General features: G+C 46.0%; 1 protein-coding gene across 7 annotated transcripts in view; it reads left to right on the top strand.

The window, feature by feature from the left end:
* The window catches only part of LOC121002128 (nucleotide-binding oligomerization domain-containing protein 1-like), a 95,284-nt gene that overhangs the window by 35,825 nt on the left and 35,480 nt on the right, over window positions 1-23,979 (top strand). For 6 of the 7 annotated variants that reach the window (XM_040433453.1, XM_040433451.1, XM_040433450.1 and 3 more), the window contains 2 exons: window positions 4,278-4,537; window positions 10,753-10,927. In XM_040433453.1, coding sequence (XP_040289387.1) covers window positions 4,364-4,537; window positions 10,753-10,927 — 349 coding nt within the window. In that variant the 5' untranslated portion in view covers window positions 4,278-4,363. Of the gene's footprint in view, window positions 1-1,874; window positions 1,931-4,277; window positions 4,538-10,752; window positions 10,928-23,979 lie in introns of those variants that run through there. The other variant, XM_040433454.1, reaches the window with a different exon arrangement.

Genomic DNA, 23,979 nt, shown 5'->3' on the forward strand with positions numbered 1-23,979 from the left:
CGTGAGTCAGCAGGGTGGCAGCAGTGCAAGGTCGGGAGCCAAACGTGCCCAGGGTAGAGTGTGCGCTTTGCAGGAGCCTACTTGCCTGGAAAGTAGCGGTGCAGGGGTTCACGGAGGCAATGGTAACAGGCAGTCAGCGTGGAGTGTTGGGGGGAAAATGCCATACTCAGTGGCGTAGCAGTTTCTCATCAAACCTCCGATGATGGTGAACATGGCTATTTGCTGATTCTGTGGGCAGACAGTGAAGCATGGCCAGGGTGACAATGTTGGCACCACGGCCCTGCGTCAACACATGCAGCGTCAACATAGAGTGGCCTGGGAGAACCATGGCTCTGATGAAGTGATGCAGCCTGCCACAGCAACCGCTGCATCACCCAGTGGCCTGCACCCCTTTTCCTGCAGTCAAGGCTCCAAAGGGAGCTGTGTTTCCTTCCCATCATCTCCTGGTCCTGATGCTCCTGCTCCTCCTACTCTCGGTCAGTCATTTCATCAGCAATTGATCACCAAAGCGATTGCAAAAAGACAGCAGTATGCATGCACTCATCCAAGGGCGCAGAAGCTGAACATACTCCTGACCAAGTTGCTGGTGCTAGTCCCTCCCTTTCCAAGTGGTGGACTCTGCACCTTTCAGAGAAATGATGGCTTGTGCCGAGCCAAAGTAGAGAGTCCCAAGTCGTAATTTTTTTGCGAAAAAGGCAGTACCAGCCCTACACATGTATGTTGAACAGAAAGTGGGCCACTCCTTGAGCATGTCGGTGTCTGCCAAAGTGCACGGCAGTGCTGACGTGTGTATCTGTAACTACGGTCAAGGACAATATATGTCCTTTACGGCCCACTGGGTAAATGTGGTTCTTGTCCAGCCACACCAGCAACTTGGTGTTCTCAAGCTGTGGGTCCTGCGCCAATGTCCGCCTCTGCTTCATCATCCTCCACCGTATCCTCAGCCTCCACTGCAAGGACAATTCACAGTGCTCCTCCAGCACACCACGTGTGCAGGGCACGGTGGTGTCACGCTGTTCTGCACCTAGTTTGCCTGGGCAAACGGAATCACACAGGGGAGGAACTGCTCTGCGTCCATCAAGAAATTGAATCCTGGCTTTCCTCTCGCCAATTCAAAATCGGAACCATGGTTACCGACAACAGGAGGAACATGGTGTCGGTGCTACGTCAGAGAGGATTGAGCCATGCGCCCTGCATGGCGCACGTGTTTAATCTGATTGTAAAGAGGTTCCTGAAGTCTTCCACCCATCTGCAAGATGGCCAGGAAACTTTGCATGCACTTCAGCCACTCTTACACTGCAAAGCACACCCTCCTTGAGCCGCAAATGCAGAATGCAACGTTTCCACCTGTTGGAACTCCACCCTCCATATGCTGGACCGACTATATGAACAGAGAAAGGCCATAAGCGATTTCTTGATGATACAGGCGGACAGTGGTACTCCCCTGTATAGCTTTGATGTTAGCCAGTGGCAGCTCATGTGTGACACCTTCCGTTTGCTCGGGCACTTTGAGGAGGCCACTTTATTTATCAGTCACCAGGACTACGGGATGAACAACGTCATTCCACTGCTTCATGTCCTGGAACAAATGCTGCTAAATCTGGCTGGCTAGGGGACAGGAGATGTGGCACCTACATCTCACTGCCACATGAGCCTTGTGGGGGCTGAACTGGAGGAGGAGGAGGACATTCGCGCACAAGCAATGCGTAGAGAAATGGGTGTTTTTTCTGCACAGGTGTCAGGAGAGGAGGAGCACGAGCAGCCGGAGGAGCTACAGGGCGATGAGGAAGACGAGGCAGATGACCCAGACACACCATGGTGATGGATCATGTGATGGACCATGTGATTAGCGCAGTGACATCACCACAGGTCCTTTTCCTCACAGATGAAGGCAGAAGAGAAGCCGGGCTGCGCAAACAAGTGGATTAAGGTGAGTTACATTTTTATTTTTTAACCCCTCCAGCCCTATTGTACTATGCATTCTGCATTAAGAATGCTATTATTTTCCCTTATAACCATGTTATAAGGGAAAATAATAATGATCGGGTCCCCATCCCGATCGTCTCCTAGCAACCGTGCGTGAAAATCGCACTGCATCCGCACTTGCTTGCAGATGATTGCAATTTTCACGCAGCCCCATTCACTTCTATGTGCGTGAAAAACGCACAAAATAGAGCTTGCTGTGATTTTCGCGCAACGCACAAGTGACGCGTGAAAATCACTGCTCGCGTGCACAGCCCCATAGAAATGAATGGGTCCGGATTCAGTGCGGGTGCAATGCGTTCACCTCATGCATTGCACCCGCGCAGAAAACTCACCTGTGTGAAAGGGGCCTAACGGTTTCTTTTTCTCACTGAACCCTGCTCTGTTCTACAACTCAAAAGAACCTTGCTAGGTTCTACAGCCCATCTACTACAGCCCAACTCACAGCTTGTAGCAGATCAACCAATGCACAACTGATAATATAATAACCTCCCCATAGATTATTTTCCTCCTGCAAATGCCAGAGATTCCTTTTGGAGTTGCAAGACCTCTACTATCCTCTCTATGTATCACCCTATCAATAATAAGTGCATTTTTGTTGTTCACATCACACATTTTAACATGAATTCGAAGATTTGAGGATAAATTATTATTATTTATTATTAAAGCGCCATTCATTCCATAGCGCTGTACATATGAGAAGAGGTATACATACATAATACAGACAATTGCACTAATCATAAACAAGACGAGTTACAAACTGGTACAGAAGGAGAGAGGGCCCTGCCCGTGAGGGCTTACAATCTACATGGTATGGGAGAAGGACATAGTAGGAGAGGGTGAAGATGGTCATGACGGTATGGAGGCAGCAGGGTCACTGGTTGTAGGCTTGTCTGAAGAGGTGGGTTTTCAGGTTTCTTTTGAAGGATTCCACTGTAGGTGAGAGTCTGATATGTTGGGGTAGCGAGTTCCAGAGTATGGGGGATGCACGGGAGAAATCTTGGAGTCGATTGTGGGAAGAGGCGATAAGAGGAGAGAAGGAGGTCTTGTGAGGATCGGAGAGTGCATGTGGGGGTGTATCGGGAAAGTAGCTCAGAGATGTTGGGAGGGGACAGGTTATGGACGGCCTTGTATGTATTTGTTAGTATAGGCTTACACATGCTAAGTGACAAACAGACAAATCACATACAGAGTAGTAAAGGTAAATAATAATCAATCACCTGGCCTGCAATACAATGGAGGAGCTCCTGTCGCCACGGTACCCACGTAGCACATAACCGACACTTCATGGTAAAACGAGAGAGAGATAGTGAACTACAACATCCTACTATTAATGGGAGACCAATGTTTTTTATCTTGACATGCTTGTTATCTTTTATAATTGTTTAAGTATAATAAATATGCAGGATAACGTTTCTGCATTCTATCTCCATCCAACTATTATAGAGTTGAGTATGGAGATTTGGGCAGAAGCATTTGTATATAGAGCAGTGATTGACTACACCACAAGAAAGATCTTGGAAGTTTATGTGGTATCTACCCTATTAAGACTTGTTCAGAATAACTAGGAGCAGCACGCTTTTTTCTTTTGGACAACATCCTACATGGATGATGTTCTCATATTGTAGCTGAGGTCTTTGTGCACAAAGGTTTATACTTTTCAGCCCCTCCTGTTAAGGATGTCCAGCGTGCAGTGCTCATGTCCTGTGAGTTAACCACTTTGGAATGTGGTCTGGAAGTCATCTAAACAGAACAATAGCTTTGTATATGTTAACTAACTATCCCTCACTAACTACATTACATGGAATATAGAAGCTAATATAATAATTAAAGGAGAAAAAAACACCCAGTACTTAAATAAGCATGTCAAATTCAAATTCCATTATTTCTTGTAAAATACCCTAACATCACAATGAAGAATGACTGCAACAACCGAGAAAGGATGCTTAGCTTTTTCCAGGTCTCACATACAGAAAACTACATTTTTGCTCTGCTGTTCCTTTTAACCTTCATAGACTCCTATTGAGAATGGCATAAATGCTATCCCTTTTCTCCCTCTTTAGCATGAATTCAGTGCAGCAACATAGGACACAGGACCATTGTTCTCCAGTACGGTGGTTGTCCCAGTGGTCTTACCCACACCAATCAGACATTTTGTTGGATTATCTATAGAATTTTTGTGTGCACAGGCTTTATAACTTTCTTGTCAGTCTATTTTGTATTGCTAAACTTTTTTATACATGCTGTCTTTTTCTTACAAGTACATTTTTGGATTCATATTTTTTTTATTGTAGTTAATGGCTGAAGGTTTCTCAAGAAGTCTTCAGTGAAATTCCAACAGAAAAATCTGAATATATAACAATTGTGATGTACCAGAACAATGGCACTGCAGCAGCCCAACCAATCTTATGATGAGATAATTACAAAAAGTCGAGAAATATTGGTCAACCTGATAACAAACACCCAGTGCTTACTTGAGAATTTAGTCAACCATAAATATTTTTCTCCTGAAGATTCCGAAAATGTTATGCAGGCTTCTACAATAAAAGAAAGGGCAAGTACTCCCATTCATGTAAAAATTTAATTTTTCCTCACCTTCTGTTTATATTCCCCAAATGAAGACTTTAGAAATTGCTTTAGATTTTGTGTCACTGCATATCTAGTATAACACTTATTATATAGTCCATTAATTTCAGTCTAACTATATTTAGAAATAACTACTGAGGAGGACTAGCCTAACCAATCCCAGCCTTTGCTGTTCAGCTGCTGCTTCAATCCCCGCTCCTCTCCACTTTCTCTTCTCAGGCTTAACACACTGTAAAAGGCTTGACCTGGCCGCTAAGACAGCCAGTGGCTGCAGTATTGACGTGCATCAGCCAGTGATTGTCTGTGCCAGCAGTCCAAGCCATTCCCGGTGTGTCGATCCCCAGAAGAGTAAGTAGAGAGAAGCAGGGCCCATTCCAGTGGCCGAACAGGAGCAGCAGGGGATAGGTAAGGTAGTCACTATTTGCAAAAAAATATTGGGGTCATTTATCAAACTGGTGTAAAGTAGAACTGGCTTAGTTCCCATAGCAACCAGCCAGATTCCACTTTTTATTTTCCAACAGAGCTGTCAAAAATGAAAGGTGAAATCTGATTGGTTGCTATGGACAACTAAGCCAGTTCAACTTTACACCAGTTTGATAAATGACCCCATATATTTTTATGTAATAAAATGTAGGCTACTCACCTCATTAATTATGGACTTTTGCTCTGTGTGAATTTTCTGAATCATCCAGGTCATGATATATCAGTAGTAATAAGTCAGAGCATCTCTACTTGTTTCTTGACTTTTCATTAGTCATCTGACTGGCTTTCTCCATAAGAGTTCGAATGGAGAAAGCCAGTTGGATGACTATTAAAACTTCTTCAAGAATTTTAGGTAGTGTATTGTACACTGCTTTTCTTTAAAGGGAATCTGTCACTTTGATTTTGGACTATTAGCTATAGTAATACTTGCATACTTGAGATGAAGACTCCATTTTTATTTTCCTACTGCCCCCCATTACTCAGCTGTCAGCACTCAAAGCTGTACTGAAATACACAGCCCGGACTGCTGTGTTGTTCTAACATAATGAGAGGACTCGTGCACATGCGCAGCAGTCCTGACAATGTATTTTAATGCATCTGTGAGCACCGACCGCGGGGGAATGGGGGCAGTAGGAAAATAAAAAAATATAGTTATCTAGCCACCTCCGGACCGCTGTACGCACAGACGCGTCCTGGAGGTGGTTGATTCATTCCTCCTGGACGCATATACGCGTCCTCTCGCGAGACGCGAGATTTCCTGTGAACGCGCGCACACAGGCGCGCGCGCTCACAGGAACGGAAGGTAAGAGAGTTGATCTCCAGCCTGCCAGCGGCGATCGTTCGCTGGCAGGCTGGAGATGTGTTTTTTTTAACCCCTAACAGGTATATTAGACGCTGTTTTGATAACAGCGTCTAATATACCTGCTACCTGGTCCTCTGGTGGTCCCATTTGTTTGGATCGACCACCAGAGGACACAGGTAGCTCAGTAAAGTCCCACCAAGCACCACTACACTACACTACACCCCCCCCCCGTCACTTATTAACCCCTTATTAGCCCCTGATCACCCCTGATCACCCCATATAGACTCCCTGATCACCCCCCTGTCATTGATTACCCCCCTGTCATTGATCAACCCCCTGTAAAGCTCCATTCAGATGTCCGCATGATTTTTACGGATCCACTGATAGATGGATCGGATCCGCAAAACGCATCCGGACGTCTGAATGAAGCCTTACAGGGGCATGATCAATGACTGTGGTTATCACCCCATATAGACTCCCTGATCACCCCCCTGTCATTGATCACCCCCCTGTCATTGATTACCCCCCTGTAAAGCTCCATTCAGACGTCCGCATGATTTTTACGGATCCACTGATAGATGGATCGGATCCGCAAAACGCATCCGGACGTCTGAATGAAGCCTTACAGGGGCATGATCAATGACTGTGGTGATCACCCCATATAGACTCCCTGATCACCCCCCTGTAAAGCTCCATTCAGATGTCCGCATGATTTTTACGGATCCACTGATAGATGGATCGGATCCGCAAAACGCATCCGGACGTCTGAATGAAGCCTTACAGGGGCATGATCAATGACTGTGGTTATCACCCCATATAGACTCCCTGATCACCCCCCTGTCATTGATCACCCCCCTGTCATTGATTACCCCCCTGTAAAGCTCCATTCAGACGTCCGCATGATTTTTACGGATCCACTGATAGATGGATCGGATCCGCAAAACGCATCCGGACGTCTGAATGAAGCCTTACAGGGGCATGATCAATGACTGTGGTGATCACCCCATATAGACTCCCTGATCACCCCCCTGTCATTGATTACCCCCCTGTCATTGATCACCCCCCTGTAAAGCTCCATTCAGATGTCCGCATGATTTTTACGGATCCACTGATAGATGGATCGGATCCGCAAAACGCATCCGGACGTCTGAATGAAGCCTTACAGGGGCATGATCAATGACTGTGGTGATCACCCCATATAGACTCCCTGATCACCCCCCTGTCATTGATTACCCCCCTGTCATTGATCACCCCCCTGTAAAGCTCCATTCAGACGTCCGCATGATTTTTACGGATCCACTGATAGATGGATCGGATCCGCAAAACGCATCCGGACGTCTGAATGAAGCCTTACACGGGCGTGATCAATGACTGTGGTTATCACCCCATATAGACTCCCTGATCACCCCCCTGTCATTGATCACCACCCCTGTCATTGATCACCCCCCCTGTCATTGATCACCCCCCCTGTCATTGATCACCCCCCCTGTCATTGATCACCCCCCTGTCATTGATCACCCCCCTGTAAGGCTCCATTCAGACATTTTTTTGGCCCAAGTTAGCGGAATTATTATTTTTTTTTCTTACAAAGTCTCATATTCCACTAACTTGTGACAAAAAATAAAATTTGACATGAACTCACCATACCCCTCACGGAATCCAAATGCGTAAAATTTTTTAGACATTTATATTCCAGACTTCTTCTCACGCTTTAGGGCCCCTAGAATGCCAGGGCAGTATAAATACCCCACATGTGACCCCATTTCGGAAAGAAGACACCCCCAGGTATTCAGTGAGGGGCATATTGAGTCCATGAAAGATTGAAATTTTTGTCCCAAGTTAGCGGAACGGGAGACTTTGTGAGAAAAAAATAAAAAATATCAATTTCCGCTAACTTGTGCCAAAAAAAAAAAATTTCTATGAACTCGCCATGCCCCTCATTGAATACCTTGGGGTGTCTTCTTTCCAAAATGGGGTCACATGTGGGGTATTTATACTGCCCTGGCATTCTAAGGGCCCCAAAGCGTGAGAAGAAGTCTGGTATCCAAATGTCTAAAAAGGCCCTCCTAAAAGGAATTTGGGCCCCTTTGCGCATCTAGGCTGCAAAAAAGTGTCACACATCTGGTATCGCCGTACTCAGGAGAAGTTGGGGAATGTGTTTTGGGGTGTCATTTTACATATACCCATGCTGGGTGAGATAAATATCTTGGTCAAATGCCAACTTTGTATAAAAAAATGGGAAAAGTTGTCTTTTGCCAAGATATTTCTCTCACCCAGCATGGGTATATGTAAAAAGACACCCCAAAACACATTCCCCAACTTCTCCCGAGTACGGAGATACCAGATGTGTGACACTTTTTTGCAGCCTAGGTGGGCAAAGGGGCCCATATTCCAAAGAGCACCTTTCTGATTTCACTGGTCATTTACCTACTTACCACACATTAGGGCCCCTGGAAAATGCCAGGGCAGTATAACTACCCCACAAGTGACCCCATTTTGGAAAGAAGACACCCCAAGGTATTCCGTGAGGGGCATGGCGAGTTCCTAGAATTTTTTATTTTTTGTCACAAGTTAGTGGAAAATGATGATTTTTTTTTTTTTTTTTTTTTCATACAAAGTCTCATATTCCACTAACTTGTGACAAAAAATAAAAACTTCCATGAACTCACTATGCCCATCAGCGAATACCTTGGGGTCTATTCTTTCCAAAATGGGGTCACTTGTGGGGTAGGTATAATGCCCTGGTATTTTAGGGGCCCAAATGTGTGGTAAGGAGTTTGAAATCAAATTCTGTAAAAAATGACGAGTGAAATCCGAAAGGTGCTCTTTGGAATATGGGCCCCTTTGCCCACCTAGGCTGCAAAAAAGTGTCACACATCTGGTATCTCCGTACTCAGGAGAAGGTGGGGAATGTGTTTTGGGGTGTCATTTTACATATACCCATGCTGGGTGAGAGAAATATCTTGGTCAAATGCCAACTTTGTATAAAAAAATGGGAAAAGTTGTCTTTTGCCAAGATATTTCTCTCACCCAACATGGGTATATGTAAAAAGACACCCCAAAACACATTCCCCAACTTCTCCCGAGTACGGAGATACCAGATGTGTGACACTTTTTTGCAGCCTAGGTGGGCAAAGGGGCCCATATTCCAAAGAGCACCTTTCGGATTTCACTGGTCATTTACCTACTTACCACACATTAGGGCCCCTGGAAAATGCCAGGGCAGTATAACTACCCCACAAGTGACCCCATTTTGGAAAGAAGACACCCCAAGGTATTCCGTGAGGGGCATGGCGAGTTCCTAGAATTTTTTATTTTTTGTCACAAGTTAGTGGAAAATGATGATTTTTTTTTTTTTTTTTTTTTTTCATACAAAGTCTCATATTCCACTAACTTGTGACAAAAAATAAAAACTTCTATGAACTCACTATGCCCATCAGCGAATACCTTGGGGTCTCTTCTTTCCAAAATGGGGTCACTTGTGGGGTAGTTATACTGCCCTGGCATTCTAGGGGCCCAAATGTGTGGTAAGGAGTTTGAAATCAAATTCTGTAAAAAATGACGAGTGAAATCCGAAAGGTGCTCTTTGGAATATGGGCCCCTTTGCCCACCTAGGCTGCAAAAAAGTGTCACACATCTGGTATCTCCGTATTCAGGAGAAGTTGGGGAATGTGTTTTGGGGTGTCATTTTACATATACCCATGCTGGGTGAGAGAAATATCTTGGCAAAAGACAACTTTTCCCATTTTTTTATACAAAGTTGGCATTTGACCAAGATATTTATCTCACCCAGCATGGGTATATGTAAAATGACACCCCAAAACACATTCCCCAACTTCTACTGAATACGGAGATACCAGATGTGTGACACTTTTTTGCAGCCTAGGTGGGCAAAGGGGCCCACATTCCAAAGAGCACCTTTCGGATTTCACTGGTCAGTTTTTACAGAATTTGATTTCAAACTCCTTACCACACATTTGGGCCCCTAGAATGCCAGGGCAGTATAACTACCCCACAAGTGACCCCATTTTGGAAAGAAGAGACCCCAAGGTATTTCGTGATGGGCATAGTGAGTTCATGGAAGTTTTTATTTTTTGTCACAAGTTAGTGGAATATGAGACTTTGTAAGAAAAAAAAAATAAAAATAAAAAATCATCATTTTCCGCTAACTTGTGACAAAAAATAAAAAGTTCTATGAACTCACTATGCCCATCAGCGAATACCTTAGGGTGTGTACTTTCCGAAATGGGGTCATTTGTGGGGTGTTTGTACTGTCTGGGCATTGTAGAACCTCAGGAAACATGACAGGTGCTCAGAAAGTCAGAGCTGCTTCAAAAAGCGGAAATTCACATTTTTGTACCATAGTTTGTAAACGCTATAACTTTTACCCAAACCATTTTTTTTTTACCCAAACATTTTTTTTTTATCAAAGACATGTAGAACAATAAATTTAGAGCAAAATTTATATATGGATGTCATTTTTTTTGCAAAATTTTACAACTGAAAGTGAAAAATGTCATTTTTTTGCAAAAAAATCGTTAAATTTCGATTAATAACAAAAAAAGTAAAAATGTCAGCAGCAATGAAATACCACCAAATGAAAGCTCTATTAGTGAGAAGAAAAGGAGGTAAAATTCATTTGGGTGGTAAGTTGCATGACCAAGCAATAAATGGTGAAAGTAGTGTAGGTCAGAAGTGTAAAAAGTGGCCTGGTCTTTCAGGGTGTTTAAGCACTGGGGGCTGAGGTGGCTAGACTCCATATCTGCGGCAATGCTCATTTATTAGTGTAGAAAAAGGTCCAAAATTGGGATGACAGATTCCCTTTAAGTTAGTTCTATAGATCCACATACTTTAAATGACATGAAATGTAATATTACAAAATATTTATTCTGTTACAGGTTCGTAAGATTATTGATCTGGTAGAAAGTAAGAAGGGGGAAGTTGCTGAGTTTTTCATATATGTCCTTTATAAAATTCCGGAAGCCTACTATGACCTGGACTCCTGGTTAACAGAAATTGATTTTCATCCCTCAGAACTAATACAGAGTTTACCTATTACGAACAATGACCCTGGTATGAATTCCTTCTTACCCACTTATGCCAGTTATTGTGTATGCTATAGTAGACAGAAATGGACTCTAATCTTTGTCTTATTGTTCAACGCAATGGATTGCATTTTCTGTAATCTAACGTAAAAACAAGAACATTTGCTCCACTATGAGTCTGCTTTTGAATGTAGTTCCATCGTTATACAGTCCTGATCAAAAGTTTAAGACCACTTGAAAAATGGCAAAAAATCATATTTTACATTGTTGGATCTTAACAAGGTTCCAAGTAGAGCTTCAACATGCAACAAGAAGAAATATGAGTGAGACAAAACATTTTTTGAGCATTCAATTAATAAAAAATAACGATTAAACTGAAACAGGCTGTTTTTCAGCTGATCAAAATTTTAGGACCACATGCCTTTAAAAGGCCAAATCTGTGCATATATGTGGATTCATTGTCATTTTCTGTCAGGTAGTCACACGTTGTGATGGCAAAAGCAAAAAAACTCTCCCTTTTTGAACGTGGTCAGGTTGTTGAACTGCATAAGCAGGGTCTCTCACAGCGCGCCATCGCTGCTGAGGTGGGACGCAGTAAGACAGTCATTTGGAATTTCTTAAATGATCCTGAGGGTTATGGAACTAAAAAGGCAAGTGGAAGACCCAAAAAAATTTCATCAGCACTGAGCCGGAGGTTTTATTCTCTGATAAGAAAAAAATTAACCTTGATGGTCCTGATGGTTTCCAATGTTACTGGCATGACAAGCAGATCCCACCTGAGATGTTTTCTACGAGCCACAGTGGAGGGGGCGCCATAATGGTCTGGGGTGCTTTTTCCTTCAGTGGAACAATGGAGATTCAGGAAGTGCAGGGGCGTCAAACGGCCGCTGGCTATGTCCAGATGTTGCAGAGAGCATTCCTCATGACTGAGGGCCCTCGTCTGTGTGGTAACGACTGGGTTTTTCAACAGGACAACGCTACAGTACTTAATGCCCGCAGGACAAGGGACTTCTTCCAGGAGAATAACATCAATCTTTTGGCCCATCCTGCGTGCTCCACTGATCTAAATCCAGTTTACAAAAATGGACAACAGTTGCAGACAGTAGATGGCCTTCGTGCGGCCGTCTTCACCACTTGGAGAAATGTTCCCACTCACCTCATGGAAACGCTTGCATCAAGCATGCCGAAACGAATTTTGGAAGTGATAAACAATAACGGCGGAGCTACTCATTACTGAGTTCATGTTTGGAAGTTGGATTTCTGTTTTGGGGGGGTTTAGTTTTTTTTTTGGAGGTGTGGTCCTAATCTTTTGATCAGCTGAAAAACAGCCTTTTTCAGTTTATTCGTTGTTTTCATTAAATTGAATGCTCAAAAAATGTTTTGTCTCACTCCCATTTCTTCTTGTTGCATGTTGAAGCTCTACTTGGAACCTTGTTAAGATCCAGTCATGCTAAATATGATTTTTTTTTGCCATTTTTCAAGTGGTCTTAAACTTTTGATCAGGACTGTATATAGGAGGCAAATTTAATGACCGGCAGTTAAATTTGCCCACCCAGTGTTATAGGATAATGGGATGTCATAAAGGCTTCTGTAGATGTAATGTGTAGGTGCCCCAACACTTTTGTCCATATAGTGTATATGGGACTAATGAAAAACAGTACAGTGCTTGGCTATCTCTGTCATTATTATTATTATTATTATTTATTATTAAAGCGCCATTCATTCCATAGAGCTGTACATATGAAAATGGGTATACATACATAATACAGACAATTGCACTAATCATAAACAAGACGAGTTACAAACTGGTACAGAAGCAGAAAGGGCCCTGCCCGTGAGGGCTTACAATCTACATGGTATGGGAGAAGGACACAGTAGGTGAGGGTGAAGCTGGTCATGGCGGTATAGAGGCAGCAGGGTCACTGGTTGTAGGCTTGTCTGAAGAGGGGGGTTTTCAGGTTTCTTTTGAAGGATTCCACTGTTGGTGAGAGTCTGATATGTTGGGGTAGCGAGTTCCAGAGTGTGGGGGATGCACGGGAGAAATCCTGGATGCGATTGTGGGAAGAGGCGATAAGAGGAGAAGAGAGAAGGAGGTCTTGTGAGGATCGGAGAGTGCGTGTGGGGGTGTATCGGGAAAGTAGCTCAGAGATGTAGGGAGGGGACAGGTTATGGACGGCATTGTACAGGGAGTGCAGAATTATTAGGCAAGTTGTATTTTTGAGGATTAATTTTATTATTGAACAACAACCATGTGTCATGGTCTTACCTTCTTGCTGTTCTCCTTCGTTTGACATGTGCTGGCGGCCATCTTGGTTTCTGGGTTTCTTGTAGCCTTCCACCCTGCGGCTCCTCCTTCCCACTGGGAGGAGCTGGATGCCTAGCTCATATATATAGGAGGTCTGTGGCTTCAGTTCCTTGCTTGGTCCTCTTGTGTTCACATGCTTCTAAGACTGCTGCTGCTTCTGGTTCTTGATCCTGGCTTCGTCTGACTACCCTGCTGGTTCCTGATCCTGGCTTCGTCTGACTACCCTGCTGGTTCCTGATCCTGGCTTCGTCTGACTACCCTTCTGGTTCCTGACCTCTGGCTTCGCAAAGACTCTGCTCGGTTTCACCATCCGTTTGGACTTTTGCTTTACAGCTTTATTTTCAATAAAGCCTTCTTATTTTCACTTATCTCTTGTTGTACGTCTGGTTCATGGTTCTGTGACATTAGGACCAAGCCATGAATTCTGACGGTACAGGGCCATCCTCGCTACCCACGCTGGTTGCCAGACTTGATCAGCAGGATCACCTGTTGGGTCGGTTCGCTGTGGCGTTGCAAACCCTGCTTGAACGCACGGCTCATTTCGCTCCCGTTGCCGATGGGTCGGTTGTCGCTCCTGGGCTCGCTCCTACTGCCGCTCCGGTTGTTGCGCCAGAGTCTACCCCGACACCTGTTGTTGCGCCTGCGGTGTTTCGGGGTATGACCGGTTCTGCCCCTCTTCCACAGCGCTTTGGGGGAGAGCCAACTCAGTGCCGAGGTTTCCTTAACCAGGTGGGCATTTATTTCGAGTTGCTGCGTCATGCCTTTCCCACTGAGAGATCAAAGGTGGGCTTCTTGATCTCGCTGCTCTCGGACAAGGCCTTGGCCTGGGCCAGCCCTTTATGGGAGAACAACAATCCGGTGGTTGCCGAGTTTTCCGGTTTTGTTGCTTCTCTTCGGAAGGTATTCGATGTGCCGGCTCGTGCTGCCTCTGCTGCGAAGCTCCTTATGTCCATCAGACAGGGTTCACGATCCGTAGCTAAATACGCCATTGAGTTTCGTACCCTGGCAGCAAAGGTGGGCTGGAATAATGAGGCTCTGGTCGCTGCTTTCTCTCATGGTCTCTCGGATGCCTTGAAGGATGAGGTTGCAGCTAAGGACCTACCAGTTGAGCTCGAGTCTCTTATTTCTTTCCTGATTTTGATTGACACCAGACTCAGGGAGAGACCTTCCTTTAAGGAGAACCTGCGGAGGTCTTCTAACAGATTGGTGCCTACGTTTGCTGTCCCACCCGTGCCTCCCTCTCCTCCCACGCCTCCTGGGGATGACTTGTCTGGGGGTGAACCCATGCAGCTGGGGTTTGCTCGCCTGTCCGAGGGGGAGAGGGCACTCCGGAGACGCGAGGGCCGATGCATGTACTGTGGTCTCGGTGGGCATTTTCGGTTGGCATGTCCGAACCGTCCGGGAAAACGCTCGTACCTGAGATCCTGTCGGGGGCAGATCTTGGGTGGAGTCTCCTCGTCCCCGGTTTCCCGTGTTGACAAACCACTGATCACTGTTGTCCTCTCCTGGGTCGGGGGCTCGGTGACGACCCAGGCGTTGGTGGACTCTGGTGCTGGTGGTTTGTTCATTGATAGTGTGTTCGCTGCCGCCAATTCCATTCCTCTGCAGGCTCGAGGTTCCCCACTGGCTCTTGAGGCGATAGACGGCAGACCCCTTCTGCCGCCACACGTGACTCATGAGACCCTTCCAGTGGGGATAGCCATTGGTGCCGTTCACAGAGAGTCGGTCTGCCTCCAGGTTATTTCGTCTCCACACTACTCGGTGGTCTTGGGGTACCCCTGGCTCCAGAAGCATAATCCGACTTTTGATTGGAGATCGGTCGAGATCCTCTCGTGGTCACCGCAGTGTGGGGCTAGTTGCGTCCATGGGTCTGTCAAGTTGCTGTGTACTTCCTCGGACTCTCTGTTGCCTCCTGAATACGAGGAGTACCGGGATGTATTCGATAAGGTGCGCGCGGTTGCCCTACCTCCGCACCGCCCATACGATTGTGCCATAGAGTTACAATCTGGTGCCGCTCCTCCTCGTGGCAAAGTCTATCCACTGTCGGTAGCGGAGAATGAGGCCATGGAGGAGTACGTGAGGGAGGCGCTTTCACGCGGACACATTCGCAAATCTTCGTCCCCGGCAGGGGCTGGATTTTTCTTTGTGAAAAAGAAGGGCGGTGAGTTGAGGCCTTGCATCGATTACAGGGGTCTCAATCGCATCACGATCAAGAACGCTTACCCTATACCCTTGATTTCCGAGCTGTTCGATCGCCTTAAAGGGGCCACGGTCTTTACCAAACTCGACCTGAGGGCGGCATATAACCTGGTAAGGATCAAGGCGGGCGATGAGTGGAAGACCGCGTTTAACACCAGGACCGGTCATTACGAATCCTTGGTTATACCCTTTGGGTTGTGCAATGCGCCCGCAGTCTTTCAGGAATTCATCAACGATGTTTTCCGTGACCTGTTGCAGCAGTGTGTGGTGGTCTATTTGGATGACATCTTGGTATATTCTGAATCCATGGAGGCCCACATTCTGGATGTCAGACGAGTGTTGCAACGGTTACGAGAGAACAAGCTGTTCGGTAAGCTTGAGAAATGCGAATTTCACCGATCCCAGGTAACCTTCTTAGGTTACATCATTTCCGCTGAGGGGTTCTCCATGGATCCTGAGAAGGTTTCGGCTGTCTTACAGTGGCCCCAGCCCAGTGGTCTTCGTTCCCTGCAGCGCTTTTTGGGCTTCGCCAATTATTATCGGAAGTTCATCAGGGACTTTTCCATGCTGGCCAAGCCTCTCACGGATCTGACCAGGAAGGGCAGTAATTCCCAGGTCTGGCCGCTCGAGGCCATCCGAGCTTTTGAGGCCCTAAAGTCCGCCTTTGTGTCGGCTCCGATTCTGTCGCATCCCAACCCTGGGTTGCCCTTTGTCCTCGAGGTGGACGCGTCTGAGACGGGAGTAGGCGCCCTTCTGTCTCAGCGTAGAACACCAGAGGGTCCTCTGCTTCCTTGTGGGTTTTACTCCCGGAAACTGTCTTCCGCGGAGTGCAACTATCAGATTGGTGACAGGGAGTTATTGGCCATCGTGCAGGCCCTTAAAGAATGGAGGCACTTGCTCGAGGGTTCGGTGGTTCCGGTTCTCATCCTGACGGACCACAAGAATCTGACCTACCTTTCTGAGGCCAAGAGATTGACACCACGTCAGGCCAGATGGGCTCTGTTCTTGTCACGTTTTAATTACGTGGTCTCCTACCTACCCGGTTCCAAGAACATCAGGGCGGATGCCTTATCACGGCAGTACTCCGAGCTGTCCAGGGAGGAGTCGATTCCGACTTCGGTCATACCTCCGAATCAGATCCTGGCCGCCATTCGCACCAGCCTGACCTCTCCCCTGGGTGAGCAGATTTTGGCGGCTCAATCTGGTGCTCCCTCTGGGAGACCCAACGGCAGATGTTTTGTGCCTGAGGAGTTGCGCACTCGGTTGTTGCGAACCTACCATAACTCCAAGACCGCGGGGCATCCTGGAAGGAATCAGCTGTCCTGGGCTGTTTCACGTCTGTTCTGGTGGCCTTCCCTACGTTCCGACATCGCCGCATATGTAGCGGCATGCTCCGTTTGTGCCCAGAGTAAGTCCCCTCGGCACCTTCCGTTGGGCCTTCTGCAACCCATAGCCACCGGGGAGCGCCCATGGTCACACCTGGGGATGGATTTCATTGTGGACCTCCCTGCATCCCGAGGCCATACGGTCATTCTCATGATTGTGGATCGGTTTTCCAAAATGTGCCACTGTGTTCCTCTCAAGAAGTTACCCTCTGCACAAGAGTTGGCCACGATTTTTGCCAGGGAGGTCTTCCGGTTGCACGGTTTGCCCAAGGAGATTGTGTCGGATCGGGGGAGTCAGTTTGTGTCCAGGTTCTGGCGCGCCTTTTGCTCCCAGTTGGGGATTCATCTCTCCTTCTCCTCGGCCTACCACCCTCAGTCCAATGGGGCCGCAGAACGATCCAATCAGGCCTTGGAGCAATTCCTTCGTTGCTATGTCTCCGATCACCAAGACAATTGGGTTGACCTCCTGCCTTGGGCTGAGTTTGCCAGGAACACGGCGGTGAACTCTTCCTCTGGGACGTCTCCCTTCATGGCCAATTATGGGTTCCAACCTGCCGTGTTACCGGAGGTATTCTCTCCCCAGGATATTCCGGCTGTGGAGGATCACCTTTCCGTCCTACGTGCTTCTTGGGTACAGATCCAGAAGTCCCTTGAGGTCTCTGCGCAGCGCCAGAGACTCCAGGCTGATCGCAGACGAGCGCCTGCTCCTTCCTACCAGGTCGGAGACCGTGTATGGTTGTCCACCCGCAACCTCAACCTTCGAGTGCCCACTCCCAAGCTGGCGCCTCGCTTTGTTGGTCCCTTCCGAGTGCTTCGCAGGGTAAACCCGGTAGCCTATGCCCTTGCGCTTCCTCCTGGCATGCGGATCTCCAACGTGTTTCATGTCTCCCTGTTGAAGCCACTGGTGTGTAATCGTTTCACTTCCTCGGTTCCTCGGCCTCGTCCGGTCCAAGTGGGCAATCGTGAGGAATATGAGGTGAGCAATATCCTGGACTCACGCCTGGTCCGCGGTCGGTTGCAGTTTTTGGTCCATTGGCGTGGTTATGGTCCAGAGGAGCGTTCCTGGGTTCCCTCCGCAGATGTCCATGCTCCTGCCTTGCTCCGAGCCTTCCACGCACGCTTCCCTCAGAAACCGTTTTGTGCTCCGCGGAGGAGGGGCCCTTGAGGGGGAGGTACTGTCATGGTCTTACCTTCTTGCTGTTCTCCTTCGTTTGACATGTGCTGGCGGCCATCTTGGTTTCTGGGTTTCTTGTAGCCTTCCACCCTGCGGCTCCTCCTTCCCACTGGGAGGAGCTGGATGCCTAGCTCATATATATAGGAGGTCTGTGGCTTCAGTTCCTTGCTTGGTCCTCTTGTGTTCACATGCTTCTAAGACTGCTGCTGCTTCTGGTTCTTGATCCTGGCTTCGTCTGACTACCCTGCTGGTTCCTGATCCTGGCTTCGTCTGACTACCCTGCTGGTTCCTGATCCTGGCTTCGTCTGACTACCCTTCTGGTTCCTGACCTCTGGCTTCGCAAAGACTCTGCTCGGTTTCACCATCCGTTTGGACTTTTGCTTTACAGCTTTATTTTCAATAAAGCCTTCTTATTTTCACTTATCTCTTGTTGTACGTCTGGTTCATGGTTCCGTGACACCATGTTCTCAATGAACCCAAAAAACTCATTAATATCAAAGCTGAATATTTTTGGAAGTAGTTTTTAGTTTGTTTTTAGTTTTAGCTATTTTAGGGGGATATCTGTGTGTGCAGGTGACTATTACTGTGCATAATTATTAGGCAACCTAACAAAAAACAAATATATACCCATTTAAATTATTTATTTTTACCAGTGAAACCAATATAACATCTCAACATTCACAAATATACATTTCTGACATTCAAAAACAAAACAAAAACAAATCAGTGACCAATATAGCCACCTTTCTTTGCAAGGACACTCAAAAGCCTGCCATCCATGGATTCTGTCAGTGTTTTGATCTGTTCACCATCAACATTGCGTGCAGCAGCAGCCACAGCCTCCCAGACACTGTTCAGAGAGGTGTACTGTTTTCCCTCCTTGTAAATCTCACATTTGATGATGGACCACAGGTTCTCAATGGGGTTCAGATCAGGTGAACAAGGAGGCCATGTCATTAGATTTTCTTCTTTTATACCCTTTCTTGCCAGCCACGCTGTGGAGTACTTGGACGCGTGTGATGGAGCATTGTCCTGCATGAAAATCATGTTTTTCTTGAAGGATGAAGACTTCTTCCTGTACCACTGCTTGAAGAAGGTGTCTTCCAGAAACTGGCAGTAGGACTGGGAGTTGAGCTTGACTCCATCCTCAACCCGAAAAGGCCCCACAAGCTCATCTTTGATGATACCAGCCCAAACCAGTACTCCACCTCCACCTTACTGGCGTCTGAGTCGGACTGGAGCTCTCTGCCCTTTACCAATCCAGCCACGGGCCCATCCATCTGGCCCATCAAGACTCACTCTCATTTCATCAGTCCATAAAACCTTAGAAAAATCAGTTTTGAGATATTTCTTGGCCCAGTCTTGACGTTTCAGCTTGTGTGTCTTGTTCAGTGGTGGTCGTCTTTCAGCCTTTCTTACCTTGGCCATGTCTCTGAGTATTGCACACCTTGTGCTTTTGGGCACTCCAGTGATGTTGCTGCTCTGAAATATGGCCAAACTGGTGGCAAGTGGCATCTTGGCAGCTGCACGCTTGACTTTTCTCAGTTCATGGGCAGTTATTTTGCGCCTTGGTTTTTCCACACGCTTCTTGCGACCCTGTTGACTATTTTGAATGAAACGCTTGATTGTTCGATGATCACGCTTCAGAAGCTTTGCAATTTTAAGAGTGCTGCATCCCTCTGCAAGATATCTCACTATTTTTGACTTTTCTGAGCCTGTCAAGTCCTTCTTTTGACCCATTTTGCCAACGGAAAGGAAGTTGCCTAATAATTATGCACACCTGATATAGGGTGTTGATGTCATTAGACCACACCCCTTCTCATTACAGAGATGCACATCACCTAATATGCTTAATTGGTAGTAGGCTTTCGAGCCTATACAGCTTGGAGTAAGACAACATGCATAAAGAGGATGATGTGGTCAAAATACTCATTTGCCTAATAATTCTGCACTCCCTGTATGTATTTGTTAGTACTTTGAAGTGAATTCGCTGGGTAATGGGGAGCCAGTGAAGGGATTGGGAGAGGGGAGAGGCAGAGGAGTAATAGGGTGAGAGGTGGATTAGTCGGGCAGCAGAGTTGAGGATAGATTGGAGGGGTGCGAGAGTGTCATTTCCATAGATACGAAGTAGAGAAGCAGGGCACATCCGTGACCACTGTTCTATTAAAATGCTTCCAAAATGGGGGGTTTTAGTGGAGGTCCTAGAGGTCACACCCACAGAGATCATACATTTACCTCCTATTCACAGGTGCTAACTGTTTGTTGTGGGATAACCACATTCACCCCTTATTGCTCAGCTCCGTAATATGTTGCTGCAAACAGGCAGTTAGTACTTACCAATGTACTATTATGACACTGTGATGGTGCAGGCTCAGTTGATTTATTATACAACTGGCACCTGATAACTCATATCCTAGCATATTAATCCTCCAGATGCTAGGGTCAATAGTGACCGTGGCACCTCAGATGCTAGACGTAGGAAGAGGGCTCCGTCTGTCCTCTGATTGGCATCCCACAAATGCAATTGTGGTATGCTGAGCAGTTGTCATGGCAGCGGAGGGCCTTCTGAAGAACCCTAGACCTACTTGTTACTGCCTTTATTACACCCTGCCTCTAAGAGGATGTAATAGAATGGTGGTAAAAATCCCTATCCAATGTAATACAGAAGTATTGCAGTGTATTGTACAAGTGGTCACAGTTTCAAGTCCCCTAAGAGAACAAAAAAAATGTAAAAAAATATAAATAAAAAAGCCAAAAAAAGAATAATGTTTTTAAAAATATTACAAAAAAATATTAATTTTTCCCCCCATTTCTTATATGTAAAAAAGCTAAATATAACTGGTATCTCTGCATGTGAAAATGTCCAAACTATTCAAAAATCATGTTTATCAACATGTCATTTTTACCTCACCTCCCCCACAAAAATGTAATAAAAATTATCAAAAGGCTACATTTATCCCTATCTCAAGTTTCATTGACAGAAAAAAGCAATGAAATATGGAGACACAAAGCAATTTTTTCTTTTGAAAACTACATACATTTGGTATCTCCATAATCGCACTGACCCATAGAATAAATGTAATATTATTTTTGAGTACAGATGATGGGATTGCTGTGTTTTTTCATGCTGATGTGCCAAACATTTTTAAAAATGTATACATTAGATGTACCCCAAAATATTGCCATTAAAAAATTCAGATAACCAATTCCTCCTTAGAGGGAGAAAAAAAGCCTCTCAGTGCACAGACAAACAGGTGAGCAGGCATCCCCGAAGGCATCCAGCACTTATGTGATTAAAATCCAATAACTTTATTTAGGACACATTTTAAATCCAAGTTGTCTACATATTTTAAACATGCAACCAGGACCGCCTTTAATATTGATTGGACCCTTGGCAAGAATTTACTTGGGGCCCCTGGATCCCGCCTTCCCACACCCTAGCATGCAATCACACCCTGCACCCCAACACACGCACACACACAAAAAAATCCACACACCTCGTAGAGTAGTAAACTTTAATAATGATGAGTGGCCAATAGAGGTGTTCCTTGGCAGTAATGTAAATACAGCCTTTTTTTTTCTGAAAAGGCAGTGTTTACATTAAAAAGCTTGCAGAGACATGCTATAGACACCAGAACTGCAACATTTAGCTGTTGTGGTTCTGGTGACTATAGTGTCCCTTAATATAGAGAGAGAAAAAAGAATCAGCACAAAAGTATCAAATAAAATGGCTGTACCAGTATTCTAAAAATTAAAAAAGCACAACTTCTGACACAAATATATAGTATTTTGCAGATTACTTTTTTTTTTTTTTTTTACAATGTGCAGATAGTACTGTCCTACTAACACCTCCATCCACCCCTACATACAGTGTAATACAGCGCCACATACCTCTTATATCCAGTGACATCTATTTGATGTAGATGTTCTCTTCTTCTTTCAGACCTTCAGACCAGACCACCATTTGTCAGCCATTTCTCATCTCTGCAGTTTGACAAACAAAATCTTAGTTTACTACTTTTCCATCATCCTCCCATCTTCTGGACAAATCATCCTACCACCCCCAATACTGTGCCGCTGTGCTCTTCAATACTATACTGCAGAAACAGATAAAACCCCTGATAATAGTAGTACCATGCAGATAGTGCCCTTCAATAATTATTGGCACACAGTGCTCTAAAATAACTGCGCCCAGCAAATAGTGCCCCTGACACTAATAGTGTAAACATAACATCCCCCAGAAATTATTGTGGTAAGCTGATACTGTGCCAAGGTGCCCCCACAGTAAAAGTGCTCCCAAAAGTCCCACCAATAGGAAAAATTCTCTGCTAGAGCACATATGGTAGTAATAGTGCTCCTACAGTGCCCCCAGCATGTCCCCACTGTGCCCCAGAAATTATAATGCTCCCATAGTACCGATACTAGTAATCATGTTTCCCATAGACCCCCAGTAGTAATAAAGCCCTTCATAATGCCCCCAGTAGTAATAATTCTCCTTATAATGTGCCAGTGCAAAAAATACTTCCTTTTAATGCCCCCAGTTGAGCTAATGTCCCCATAGTGTCCCCATAATGTGCCAGTATAAAATACCCCTATATAGTGCCCCCGGTAAATGCCCCATAGTGCTCCTCTCCCCCCTTCTTCCTAGTGCCCCCCATAATGTACCAGTATAAAATGCCCCATATATAGTGCCCCGGTAGATGCCCTCAGTGTCCCCCATAATTTGCAAGTATAAAATACCCCTTCTTAGTGCCCCTCATAGATGAGCCCTTAGTACTCCTCTCTCCCCTACCCCATACTACCCACCATAATGTGCCCCAGTATAAAATACCCCTATACAGAGCACCCCATATAAAATACCCCTTCTTTGTGGTCTCAGTAGAAGCCTCCATAGTGTTCCTCTGGCCCCTTCCCCCATATAAAATACCCCTTCTTTGTGGCCTCAGTAGATGCCCCCAATAATGTACCAGTAAGAAGTGCCCCCATAGAGCCACCCAATAATGTGCCAGTAAAAAGTGCCACCAATAATGTGCCAGTAAGAAGTGCCCCCATAGATGTCCCCACAGTGCCCCTCAATAATGTGCCAGTAATATGTGCCCCCATAGATGCCCCCCAATTATGTGCCAATAACAAATACCCCCATAGATGCCCCCCAATCATGTGCCAGTAACAAGTGCCCCGTAGATGCCCCCAATCATGTGCCAGTAACAAGTGCCACTAATGTGCCAGTAAGAAGTGCCCCCATATATGCCCCCACAGTGCCAACCAATAATGTGCCAGTAATATGTGCCCCCATAGATGCCCCCCAATCATGTGCAAATATCAAGTACCCCCATAGATGCCCCCCAATAATGTGCCCCCATAGATGCCCCCCAATCATGTGCAAATAACAAGTACCCCCATAGATGCCCCCCAATCATGTGCCAGTAACAAGTTCCCCCAATCATGTGCCAGTAACAAGTGCCACCATAGATGCCCCCCAATCATGTGCCAGTAACAGGTGCCTCCATAGATGCCCCCCTAATCATGTGCCAATAACAAGTGCCCCCATAGATGCCCCCCAATCATGTGCCAGTAACAAGTGCCCCATAGATACCCCCCAATCATGTGCCAGTAACAAGTGCCCCCATAGATGCCCCCCAATCATGTGCCAATAACAGGTGCCCCCATAGATGCCCCCCAAACATGTGCCAGTAACAGGTGCCCCCCAATCATGTGCCTGTATCAGGTGCCCCAATAGATGCCCCCCAATCATGTGCCAGTAGTAGTACCATATAAAAAAATAAACACATACTTACCTCCATCAGGCTAGCAGCGATGTGATGCAGGCCTCTTTTGGCCTGTGTCCCGCGCTGTACGGCTCAGGCGGTGCGATGACATCATCTTCCATCTGTATCGCTGTCGTGAGGACAGCGATACATAAGACTATAAAGATGAGCGCTTCCACAATGGAAGCGCTTATCTCCCTGCGCCATGTCACTAGCCTTAAAGATGGCCCTGGATGCAACACACTATTA

Source organism: Bufo bufo, chromosome 5, assembly GCF_905171765.1.
Source record: "Bufo bufo chromosome 5, aBufBuf1.1, whole genome shotgun sequence".
Lineage (NCBI taxonomy): Eukaryota > Metazoa > Chordata > Amphibia > Anura > Bufonidae > Bufo > Bufo bufo.